The sequence below is a fragment of the Calliopsis andreniformis genome, chromosome 9 (assembly GCF_051401765.1).
Source record: "Calliopsis andreniformis isolate RMS-2024a chromosome 9, iyCalAndr_principal, whole genome shotgun sequence".
Classification (NCBI taxonomy): Eukaryota; Metazoa; Arthropoda; class Insecta; order Hymenoptera; family Andrenidae; genus Calliopsis; species Calliopsis andreniformis.
This window is the reverse complement of record NC_135070.1, coordinates 18,741,362-18,753,917: the sequence shown is the minus strand read 5'-3', so window position 1 is coordinate 18,753,917 and position 12,556 is coordinate 18,741,362. Positions and strand designations below refer to the sequence as shown.

Genomic DNA, 12,556 nt, shown 5'->3' with positions numbered 1-12,556 from the left:
GCTAGAAATGATAAGATTAAATGCTGTTGGTTATAAAAGTTATTTCTTTATTTCTAATAATTCGCCTAAATAAATATATTCAGTTCTATCTAATTACGTACATTACACAGTGACTTGTTATAGTTTCGTTTACATTTATCAATAGATTACAATATTTACACGATGAATAATCAATTGAATTAGATGAATTATCTAAGCTAGAATCTATTCAAACGCTTTTAATTTCATCAGTAGAATAGATACCCTAATTTTCTATCAAATAGATTCTACGATTAAACTATTGAACCTTGATCGCGTACAAGAGCTTCAGTGTGGACTGGTTTTCACGAGCGAGAGAGATTGGAATCTTATCAAATTGAAATGTCGCAATTGTCGTGGCATCTTTTTGTTTCCATACTCGACGACAGCTTTTGTTGTTATTATTAAAATGGAAACAATAAAATGTGATATCACATTTTCATCACTTCTTCTTCATAATTATTGTTGAATTGTCAATTGGATTATTCCTTGGTTAGGAACGCAAGGGCATTTTTACATGACAAGTTAAATTATCTTCTCTATTTAACAGATTCAATTGACAAGAATTTCACGTATTGCAAGTGACTAGACGAGCGATGGTTCTTATCCCTGCCCAAGTTTCTCTTGCAGTGGGCACAATTTGAGTTGCTGGGAGTAGAAACCCATAGGTACCACGATCTCGAAGTTCCAAAGTGTAGGAGTACTTGATCCCAGCTACGCCCTTTGCCCAATCGTCAGAGGCCCCTAGAACAATCGAATGAATCAAACCAGTTCTAGCGTTTTAAGTAGATCAGGGACTCGATAGCGCTTTCTTTCTTCCTTAGTTGATAATTGTATCATTTTTAATATCGATTGCCACGCGTCATTTCACTCGACATCTGTGATATGCGTGCAGGAATATAAATAAACATTGATTTTGCACTCATTCATTCAGAATTCGAAGTCCAATTTCATGTTATCATTAATATTTAGAGTGGACGTAACTCGAACGACGCATTATGTTTTAATATGTATACCAATTTTTAAGATTTTGTTCTTATCTCGAAATATTTTAATATTTGACATTAGTGATATCGAGGATCCAAATTAGCTAATTTCATAAATCAGTAGATATTCAAATCTTCACTTCAAACCCAATATTCCACTTCAATATTTAATCCCATTTCCAATTAATCTAAGAAATTAAAAAGTTCACTTATCTATACATTTATTCTCTATTAATTTCCGATTTAATCGCTAAACGTGACTAGTTACTTTCATAAAAATCCATTCAACGATTATCAGTTTAATTAACTGTTTGATTTCCGCTTCATCCATCATCGCATATTATCAAACAAGACGGATAAAAATTTTCTATTTTATCTATCGCATTTACTTTTATATTCGAATTATCATACCTGAGGTGGGGTATAGCAAGTCAGACGATGGGCCGACCTGATAATCCGTGCCGTGAACCTTGGAAATTGCGTTTATCGCCTTTCTTGCAGCATTAGCCAGCTCCGAATAATCAGATGGCTTCGAGTACGTGTAACCCCACGGGACCAGCCACATTTGCGAGTAGGAGTGCAATGTTAGATACATTCTGAAACAGTTAAGCTGTCGGTGTTCGGACTGAACTGCGAAGGTATGCGAATTTTTAGACATACTCTTCTTAATCTACTTTTCTGTAGAGATACTAGAAAATAACGCAACTACTTGTATTTATTAATTAATGGACTATCGTTGGAAGAAAATGGACAAATATGGAGAAATATGAAAATGGAAGCTCAATTCGGAGTACTCTGCACGGTTCTTCAAATCAAAAGACAATATTCATTAATCTCACAGAAGCATTTCAACTCTCCACTCATTACATCAGCCCAAGCAGGCTCGCCAAACACATTTACCTAATATTCTGTTTGTTGGCCAGGATGTAATCAGCCATGGCTTTGGTTTCCGGCTCGGAGAACGCGTGAGGACCAGCGTAAGTTTCATGGCAGGGGTCCAAGCTCGCCCCTCCGTACTCCACCTCGCCCCAATGGTATCCAAAGTTTCTATTGGGGTCGACACCCTCGCATTTTCCCCACAGCCACCTCGTGTAGTGATTTACCAGTTGAAGGAGGCTGGAATGGAAGGACCTGCATAAAATCATTGAAAAGATCTGTCGTCCTGTCTCTTAACAAGAATCTCAAGATTGTCTGATCACACAGCAGTGGAATGAGAGCTTTCCAGCAGAGAAGCATCCTACCGACTGTCGTCCTGACTTTCCCCGTGGTTGCTCCGTGTTTTGCGCCACAGTCTGTCTCCAGTGTGAGTGTACTCGTACCCATCTGGATTTGCGACAGGTAGGATCATCCAGTCCGAGTTGTCGAGCAATTTCGTGTAGCTCGCGTTCTTCTCGACCAGCTGGCTGATGATGTAGGTCGCCACGGCGGAACTGATCCATTCGCGCGCGTGCATGCCTGTTGGGAAAAAATAATTCGAGGAAAAATGCGGCGATAACGGTACAGGATCGCGCTAGACGCGATGGGAATCTTGTATGTGCTTAGAAACCTGTCAATCGGGTGGTCCCCTTTCTTTCTCGATGAGGGGAGCGAGAAGATATGCCTGGAATGCGCTTTCTGGAGGAATGAATTTGGCTTGGGAGACTGGTTTCTGGTGTACTGAGCTTTGGGACGCATATTCGTATTTTTTTTCTAATAACTAAGGCTTCCTGTGATTAATTTCTGGGGTTAATGGGGTTCAGTGGGGTTGTAAATGACTTGTCTGTATCGTGGACTCAAATTGAAAGTAATTTCTTGCGGATGAATGGTATCTTGGTGAAAATCTATGTAAAGATCCTGAGTGCGTTGATTTAAGATAAATCTAGCTTAGGAAAACCCTGATAAGACACTTTGAAGTGGTTAGTTAGGTACGTGTGCTATCTCATATCGACTTGTGGATGTTTGTGTGGAATCTATTCCTGTTTTATGCTTCTCACGTGTACATATCCCAGGAAATATTAGAAAGGTATTTAAGGGCACCAATATTCATAGGTGTGATTCTAACTATTTGTCTAACAGGTTAATTTTACATGCAATCTTTGACGTAGAGTGATTGGGTGTATAAGCTTTCTAAGTGGATGTCTAGTTTTCGTAAACTTGTGTGTTCTGTGACAAAATTAATTCACTTTTCTCATACAAAATGTTACCTTTACTCTGCATTCCCTAAGACTATATTGCCTAGACTTATTACAATAAAAAACATCTTTGGTTAACAGGTTCTAAACGAGGTCATTCTATTCTCCTCGTAGCACGAAAAATCCCTCCAAGAATCCGAACGAATCTTCCTCTGAGAACTAGTATGAATCCTAATGTACACGTGTCGCTCACAAAGAAAACACTTTATTATGCAAAGTCTCGCGAAGGTCCGGATGCCGCGAGATGCTGGCAAGAATAATAAAGATCTGGATTTCAAGTCAAAGACTGTAATGCTCAAGCTTCAGAATTTATCATATTTTTCTGTTCGAGTCGCACGAATGTCAAGCACGTACATGTCACTCTACTTCTCATGCATCTCTCCGTGAGAACTAGGTAAATGAGCTTTTAAAGGATATTTTCGAAGAACCTGAACTCACTAGCATCTATCCAGATCGCTGGCTTGGTCTCTTGGTCTTTGTTTGGCCCAGTCGAGATTTTTACCATTTTGATGGGTTGTCCTTCGTAGCTGTGGCCTATCGTTATCACTTCTACCATCTTTGGGTACTTGAAGGCTAGATATTCAAGGTACTTTGTGATATCTGAAGATGAAATTAATCGATCAGTATCGTGAAAGTAGGTTTTATTATAATGTAGAAGTTTATTGAAGTGAGTAAGTTAATTAAGATTAAGTTGGAGGAAACAAGTTAGTGTTGGCTATTTCTCTATCAACTTATGTACAGTTAAAAGCATGTTTTATTACCTTTATATCGATGATATCTCTTCCAAGTCATGGTATGACCCTGATTAGTGACGAGGTCTACTCTTTGCTCTTTTGTCATTTTTGGATTCTGATGAGCTATGGTTCTCTATCAAAATCGTATCCGATAATTAAATTAAATAATTGAAAAATAAACTGATTATGAATAAAACACCTATTTAAAAAAAATATTTTACCTGCAGATCTGGTATCAAAATTTTGAAGTCGATCCCTCTATCCCTAAGGAACATTTTAACGTCAGAAACAAGATCTGGCGCGACGACTATATCTGCTGTTCTAAAATATTAATAAACAAACTGTTAAATTAACTGTAAACGAATAGAAAGGAGGCAAACATACTTGTTATACAGTGGTCGCGTCCAGAACCTGATGTCTTCAGGCTCGGTATTCATAAGATCTCTCAGTTCGTTTACTTGATTCTGCGTATCGGGGTACAACCTTATGAGCTGATAATTCTTATAACTAACTCTGGAGGATTTTGGCTTCGAAGCTTCTTCTGGACCCACGATACTAGTTATAAAGGAGCCAATGCTATTAGCCACCGCGGAAAACATCGACTCGACGATGTCAGTGAAAAAGAATCCTCTATCCGCATTCCTAGACAATTTTGAGTTAGATTCATCTATTTCTTTACACCTAAAACAAGCCCACAATCTCCTTTTTAATAAAAGAGCTAGTATCTTTTACACTACTGATAATTTCAAACTTATTAATCTAAAAAGTAATTCCAACCAACACCAACCTATTTAATCCCTGATTCTCCTCGTTTAAAGACCATTCCCTCTGTTCAATAGAGGAGTAGTTAAAAGCTTGCACGGGAAACTCGAAATCGGCGCGCTGTGGTCTCGCGTCTGCTCGATTCGTCGCGGCTAAGAGCAAGAAACCGCACACAATGCACAGGATCGACTCGACGTCGACAGCCATGGCGCGGCCTGGATCAGGCCAGGATGTGCGATCGTCACGGAGACTCCTTGTTGACTGTTCTCGAGGTCCGAGCCGCAACCAGTTCCGCTGTACTTGATGCTCGTAAGCGTACGTGAAAAAAGACAGTTTCACTGGTTTGCCCCACAGGCCCGCCTTACGGGATTTCAGTATAGTGTGTAGTATTTAGTACTCGGGTTCCTTCTTAGCTCGTAGGCTTCGCGGAACCAGTAGCTCGGAAGGACACGAGGTTAATGAAATGTAATTCTGTTTTCCTGAGTGCTAGGACTGTCGGGATAATTTTATGTCAATTATAGTTGGAGCTTTTCGAGTACGAGAACGATAGATATTGAATAAATTGATAATTTTACGAGGAGAGAGTTGGGGAAGAAATATGGGACTGATTTCTTGCAATTTGAGAGTGGCAGATAATTACAGTGAAGTGTTTCTATGGGACTGATATATTCAGTAGAATGTTCTGGGTCTGTCAGACAGGAACAACAGAATGTTTCCTTAGCTTCGAAATACCAGTCTACGTTTCTTGTGAGGAAATTTCGCGTATCTATTTTTGTAAGATATTTTCCATGTCTTTCTTTGAAATATTATGAAGAGATAGTGATAGGAATTTTAAATTCCTATAAATTTAAATGAACTAACAGGTTACGGGAATGCTTAAGCGTGCTAAAAAATTCGCAATAAAATATTCTTTGGCTTTGTAGAATATCCGTAAACGCCCCATAAAACAGTTTTAATATTAGCTTATGCATCATGCTAATTTGTTTACCAGATATGAGCAAGTAGAATTTGTATTCTCGATAGTAATCACTTCTTCACAGGGCCTTACCTCTGATTTAAATTTAGATTAGGTCCAACTGAGACATGAATCAATTACAAGCTAGATCCACATTAAATATTTAATTAATCCTGGGAACATATTGAAATATATCCTGCAACCCTAAATACCAAAAGGCTTTAATTTCTTAAGCGCCAGAAGATAGATGACGGGTTTTCATCCATCTCGTCAACAATTCAGTGAATCTCGTTTAAGTAAAACACGACGTTCTGTCACGCAAAGAACCGCAGCCAATAGCAAGCACACCGCCACTTTTCTTCACATCATAGTTCCGATCCGTTAACGGTAATCGTGATGATCTGTTACTTACTGTGCATCATGTTCATACGCTTCGTTTCTCTTCGGAAAATCAGCGAGAAAATAACCGCGCAAAAAGAGTCGCATAATTTCCTGTCGACTTTTCCTTTCGTCGCAGAGAATGCGATGTTGCATGACCCGTGTAGAGCGATCAGAGGAAACCGTCCTCAGGTTTTGTTTCATTGCAGTATTCCACTTTCCGTGAAAAGGCAAAACTATTATCTAGGTAAAAATATTTAGAAAGAATGGGAGTCAAACGGTGCAGAAGAATCACGACCCAGTTCTGTTCGACCAAAGAATGCTCACAGAAGTAGGCCACGTTGGTTTTGCCCCCCGATATTTGAACGATAATGACCTGTGGTGATCAAAAGGAGCACAGACTAGCGTTACGCTGCGAATATGGTTTATTATTGTTACAACTATAATTGCATACCGTTCCGGTACGCGTCGATACAATTATTGCGTGAACGTACGTAATAATAGAGCGTAAATAAGTAATAATAATTAATAAATCTTATATAATGACTGGTGTTAAATTAATAATTACTCTGTTAGTCGGGTTTCCACGTGTACGAAATGAAACATATATAAGACGAGACAACGATCGCCGCGGTGGCACGGCCGCGAACAGAAAACCATAGAACAGAGATAGGGGGAAGAAAGGTCGGACGGTTTTTCGGCCCTTCACGCGAGAAACCGAGGTCTATCTCGTCGAATTCTTGCCTGTCGAGTGTCATTCCTGCCACATCGAATTTTGACTAGCACAGTGTCTGACAACGATCCCCCTTCCCTTCATTCACCACTTACACTCTTCTGTTATAATCCAAGGAGTGACGAAGGGAAGGAAACGTTGTGCCCCGACCGATCTTCCCTTTGATATCGAAGAAAACAAGGAGAGGGGAAGAGAAAGCTGCGACGACGAGGATACGACTGACTCCTCGTAGACCTCCCGTGCCGCGGTATTGTCGTAATTACATGTAACATTCTTTCGTGATAATTGACTGTTTATCGTCGTCCTCCTCGAAGGGATCCTCCCTCGTCAATTTGACCAATGCAGGAACGAAAGAGGTCGCTCAGGAGGACGAATAATGGCAAGAACCTACTGGGGAGGATGGGGGTCATGAAAGAAAACCACGTGTTTGTGTGATGCTTCGTTTTGGATACGCTACTCCTCTTCGAGTATCGTTTATGTGTTCCGTCTCGTTGACGTCCTCGAATCGCATCGATTCGAGCTGCTCTCCTTCGGTTCCTTTTATTCGGAGAACGCCGTGGTTCTCTTCCTCTAGGCGTTACCTCACTGTCTCCCGTCAACTCTATTTACAGTTATTTATAGAATGTCACCCCCTCGCACAACGACGCAACATATTTTCGATAAACATTACTCGAGAGTCCCAAGTATAACGACGATACAACGTACATGGAGTTTTCAACTATCGCTCGCGCATTGGTAGCTACACGAGTACACGATCCTCTGTACGTGTACTTCCTCCGCGATTCTCTCGCCTCGAATGCGCGATACCCTTCGGGACGCGAAGAGCAACGGTCGATACTTGTCAACTATGACTACCAGCTATCGTTCGCGTGCATATTCGTTTGTGTAATTGTTGTCGCCGTGGAAGCAAAGTATAACGTTGCATTCTGTAACTTCGTTGAAGCTGCTCCAGCTCCGAGGGAACTAAACGTGCTGACCTCGGGTGATTTTAGCTGAGAATCTGTCGAACGTTTCGCTATTATGAACGATCTGGGTTAGAAAAATTCGTAGAAAATTATGGGGGTGAAGAAGGTGCTCTTTCGTGGAACGTAAAACGATCGGGTTACTGAACTCGCGATTTCATGGAAGAAAACTTTCATTGGAAGATCCTGTAAGTTTCGTGTCTGTCAGGTTACATGGCGCCATCGTACTTTGCTCCGAGCTTCGTTTATATTACTTTACTACTCGCTAATGTAACTGCCAACAGTAACGATCGCCAATAACAACATTCTCTTTTCTAGCGTGCATATAATCACTGACGCGAGGATGGATTCGAGTTTCTTCTTTCGCTCGTTCCCTACCGATAATTGCTATGTATACTGATAAGAACGTTCATGCTCTACTGACTCGATTCTACGTTCACGAAATGCATGAAGACTGATGATTACGAGGACCAATTAGGGTCTCTCGATCGCTTTTCTCCTCGGTGGAATCCTGGGTTCGAGGAATCGATCTTCCCCTTGATTATGGTGCTGGAATCGTTCATTGCCAATGAACCACTTCCATTTTAATCATTCGTCATCTGAGCTTGGGGATGATGTACCGTATATGTATTATTTGAGTCTCAGAGACTTGGAAAATGATGGGTGCGATGGTTTAGACGATGTTGGCCTTAGACATCGAGTTGCCCATGAGGACTTTATTGACGAAGTTCACGATGGCCACCGCTGGTTGCTCTGGTTCCAATTCAGCGAACACATGGCACTGATTGTCCGATTTGTGAGCGGGCTTTCTTGCTACAAACCCGAAGCATCGACTGAAAAAGGAATTACTTTTGTAAGAATGGGAACAAAAATGATAAGAACTTTCTAAAATTATAGATTAGCTTTCCTGGATCTCAATCTCTAGATATTTATATTTATACTGTAATATTGCAAATTAAGTACACGAGACCCAACAAACTGGATACATTTTTGTAAAAATAAGAAACTTACTGGGCGCTGACTGGTCGTCCAGTGTCCTCACTAGCGAAGTCCCAAGTGCGTTCCTCAGTATCCATGCCACAATAACTGATATTGTTCGTGGGATAATGTCTTCGGAAGAACAGCTTCCTCGCGTTATCTGTCAGCGTGATTCCCTGCGAGGAGACCTTAAAGTGAACGATGGTCGCAGTGGGCAGCGGTTTCTGCTCGAACATGCTAGTGACTGCTTTCTTAATCGCTTGGGGACCAGTCAGAGACTCAGTATCCATGGTGAAGAGGTACAAGACGTTGCAAGCTGTAAGAAATTATAAACACTCATAGAAAATAATGCTTACACAGAAAAGGAACTAATAATCCTTGCATTTTTGATGACCCACCTGCACCCTGTGCAAGCCACTGCTGGGCAGAGTTAGCCCCAGGTGAATCGAGGGCCCTGGCCGCAGCTTCTGGTTCAGGAAGCAGCAGCTGGCAAGGTAGAGCCATCGCCATCAAGCTGTGCTGGTAAACTAGCGCTGATAGCGAGCTGAAGACTGGTTCATTGGCACATCCCTTCAGTCTAACGCCCCTAGAGGTCGGCTCGATCAAAAAGTGCCTGACCAACTCGCTGGAAGGATCCCTGGGGCTGCTTGGCGCTCCTGGGGGCGGGGTTGCTACTTTCAGGGCAAGCCCAAAGGCTCCTGGGAAGGAGTTACTGTCTCGGACGACGAATGTTCCTGGCGCTGCGTCCTTCAGCATTGAGATTGCTGCAAGGTATAAGCAATATAGTTAATTAAGGATTATACTTCATCTAATTTATTAGATGCTGTGCTCACAGGTGTCAGAAATTGTATTCTACAGTAGGTATGATATGTGTCTGATCTGACTCTTTCTACGGACCTATTCTACTTAACAGTAGACCGTGATATGTGGCAGCCACGCTGGAAGTAGAATGAGTGCTCAAGTCAGACACGTTTCACGGACACTTTAGGAGCATCTTTAATAACTAATAACTTAGAAACGATGCTTTAAACGTAATTTTATCATTCTTTATTTCTGCCTTATTTTGGAGTATAGAATCACTCTTAACATTTCTGACACCCATCATTACACATCCTGTACAGTAAGACACATACCTTGCTCCCTAGATATGTTTGGCTTATACCAGATCCTGCTCGTGTCGCGCACAAATTTAACATTGGCATCGGCTACTTCCTGAGGCTCCGTGTTCGAGTGAACACTCGACCGTCTTGAACCGTAATACTGGACCTGAGGGGACGACTGGCCGCCACTGTTTATGGAGGTGTACGACGCGGCACTCTGAAACATCATTACAGAATATTTCAACCCCGAGAACTGAAATATTCTAGTAAAGTAATTGAATGATATCTACGACATTAAAAGACTCTCAAACGAATCTCATTTCTGTAATGGCTTAATTTTCCAAATACTTCCCATCCTATTTATTAGATTCCACGTACCTTTGGACTCTGTGCGAATTCGATGTGAGTCGGAGTGCCAGGGCTGCGCGAGATGGTTTGCGACTGTGGCATCGTCGACTCGTTTATCGGAGAAACGGATCGGTCCTTGCTACAAGGAAGCAATCAGACTTGTCGTTATAAAGAACGTTTCGACGGTGGATCGTTTTCCGTGCAGGCAGACGCGCATGTGTACGTGTGTTTGTCAGGTGACTCGTGCAAAGTGGTATACGGCCGTGAGAAAACATCGGAAACGTGGTACATACAAGAATCGACAGAAAGATCGAGGGAGGCAGAGGGAAGAAATTGACACAGGGAGCACAGAGAGTGAAACAGAGAATTGTGATCGCGTGATTCAAGTGTGAATTACATTTCGTTACGTAATGGCAATGCACATTTCATACACATCTATATACATAAGATTTATAAAAAATAATTCTCATTGACTGCATAATATATTATTTATGATGTTAATCAGTGATTATCGTTTGCTGTGAAATGATTCCTCCAGCTTATGTCTCTCTGCTAAATAATATTTAATTTGAATTCCCTATTAACTTCGTGTTGATGATGCTTGCAGACTCGTTGCATGGCAGTATGCTTTCTAGGATGGTACACGATGCAAGAAGCTCGAGCTTTTGTTAGTTCGACAGGTGCAATACACACACGACGATTACGTGTCCTCGATTCTTCGCTCATGTCTCAATACTGCTGCAAAGTGGTGCAACTGCATCGACCGTTTTCCATGGAATGCTTTCATTCCGCTTTCTTTTATTTTTAACCGCTTTCAAACATTCCAGGTACAAATAAGACACAATAAGCAATTCTTTTTCTCGGTACGATGCGGTTGCAGTCGAAGTGTACCAACACACACGGTTAGTGGCACGACATTAAACATTCACGAGACGCATCCCGGTGATCGACGCGCGTCGATCGGTCATATCGTTCTGGCGCGAGAATTCGCAAATTCCACGCGCTCCAATGCCTTTCAATCATATATTACCTATAGTCGAACGACGCCGATTGGTTAGTGAGCGGCCATCGTTTGTTATGCGTTTGTTTAAGTGGCCCGCTTGCCGGGAAACTCAATCGTCTAGAATCACGAATATCAGACGTCACTGTCATTGCTCCGAGGGTGTCACTTGGTGAAACACTAATCAGAGTGTCTCAGCAATCGCGAGCAGAATTAAAATATCATCAGTACTTGCATATGATTAATTAGAATTCACTTATAGCGATCGAATTTTGAGTAACTCAAGAGGAAAGTAGATCATGGCATATCTCGTCTTATCTCTGTTGAGACGTAACTTCAGATACAGTACCTTCTCGCTAAAATTATTTCCAAAATAACTTAAGTGTCTCTCATACTAAATGAACTAAGCTTATAAGCGAGAAGATTCTGTATCACAAATCTCAAATTTTACAGTAAAAAAATAAAAGTACAGTGACGAATTGTCTCTTACCTCTGTGTTGTCGGACTCTTGGGGGGAAGTCCCGCCTCCTTCGAGACTTCTCTTCGTTCTTCGATGTAGATCGTTCGTTCGCTGCCGTAGTTTCCTACATTGTTGTTGTTGTTGCCGCCTATGTCGATGTTGTTCACGTTGTTGTTGTTATTGTTAATGTTGTAGCTGGTGTTCGACGTGGAGTAGGTGCGATCGGCGGCAAAGGTTACTGTCGGCGATGAATTATTGACGTATGGTGTTCGAGGGTGCACCGGAAACGCTGGAGTCTGTGGTCTCGAGGCGCTGCCGACCACAGCACTTCCGGGACTGACGCTCCTCTCGGTCCACGATGACGCCGAGTCATTGTGCGACTGTGAATTTTTATTAAAACTGTTTGTAGAAATCTTGTCGCTTGTTAAGCGTTGATTGAGGAATGCTGCACACTTCTACTTGATCTATAAGTTTGAAGCGAGGCGTGACAAGCGATACTTGAACTGTACACACAATGCTGACTTTGGAGACATGTACACAAGGAAGTGGTTGCGAATTCTAGTCAGAATATTGCGGGAATATGGTACAAATATGAGGGTGGTTCTAAACTGTAGGTGAAAATTTAGCGGAACGATTGAACTCGTCAAGAAATTCATAGATTAATTTTTTTAAAGATGCACAGCTTCTTACTGAATAAGTTGAAAAATATAGAATACCTCTGTTTTATATTTTTATTAAATATTTTTGCTTTTATTGACCTATACTTCTTGATCTACAATGTTGAATCATCCTGTATACTAAAACCGATATTTCACGTACAGTACGAATACCGCATAACAAATCATGCATACAATATTTGCTAACTCTGTGTTGAAATAGTACTTCAATAGTAATATCCAGTAAATGTACGTAGTTTTGTGCAATTAATTCTACTTGTACCAACTCTCCCTCTCTTCCAACATAAGCTTCTT

At 41.3% G+C, this 12,556-nt stretch overlaps 2 protein-coding genes across 10 annotated transcripts in view; both read right to left on the bottom strand.

Annotated features, from left to right (window-relative positions):
- Positions 1-162: 162 nt before the first annotated feature.
- Positions 163-4,878, bottom strand: LOC143184081 (carboxypeptidase B). The gene is given in 9 exon segments (XM_076386057.1): positions 163-762; positions 1,416-1,600; positions 1,905-2,135; positions 2,246-2,459; positions 3,614-3,775; positions 3,937-4,042; positions 4,131-4,230; positions 4,294-4,576; positions 4,647-4,878. Coding segments are annotated over 9 exon segments (1,689 nt in total). The 3' UTR covers positions 163-586.
- A 2,741-nt stretch (positions 4,879-7,619) lies between these two features.
- By (focal adhesion protein tensin) overlaps positions 7,620-12,556 on the bottom strand; it is a 140,851-nt gene continuing 135,914 nt past the window's right edge. For 8 of the 9 annotated variants that reach the window (XM_076386056.1, XM_076386048.1, XM_076386047.1 and 5 more), the window contains 7 exons: positions 11,616-11,965; positions 11,156-11,245; positions 10,156-10,264; positions 9,811-9,994; positions 9,076-9,441; positions 8,711-8,993; positions 7,620-8,532 (listed from right to left, as the gene is read on the bottom strand). In XM_076386056.1, coding sequence (XP_076242171.1) covers positions 8,373-8,532; positions 8,711-8,993; positions 9,076-9,441; positions 9,811-9,994; positions 10,156-10,264; positions 11,156-11,245; positions 11,616-11,965 — 1,542 coding nt within the window. In that variant the 3' untranslated portion in view covers positions 7,620-8,372. The remainder of the gene's footprint in view (positions 8,533-8,710; positions 8,994-9,075; positions 9,442-9,810; positions 9,995-10,155; positions 10,265-11,155; positions 11,246-11,615; positions 11,966-12,556) is intronic. The other variant, XM_076386053.1, reaches the window with a different exon arrangement.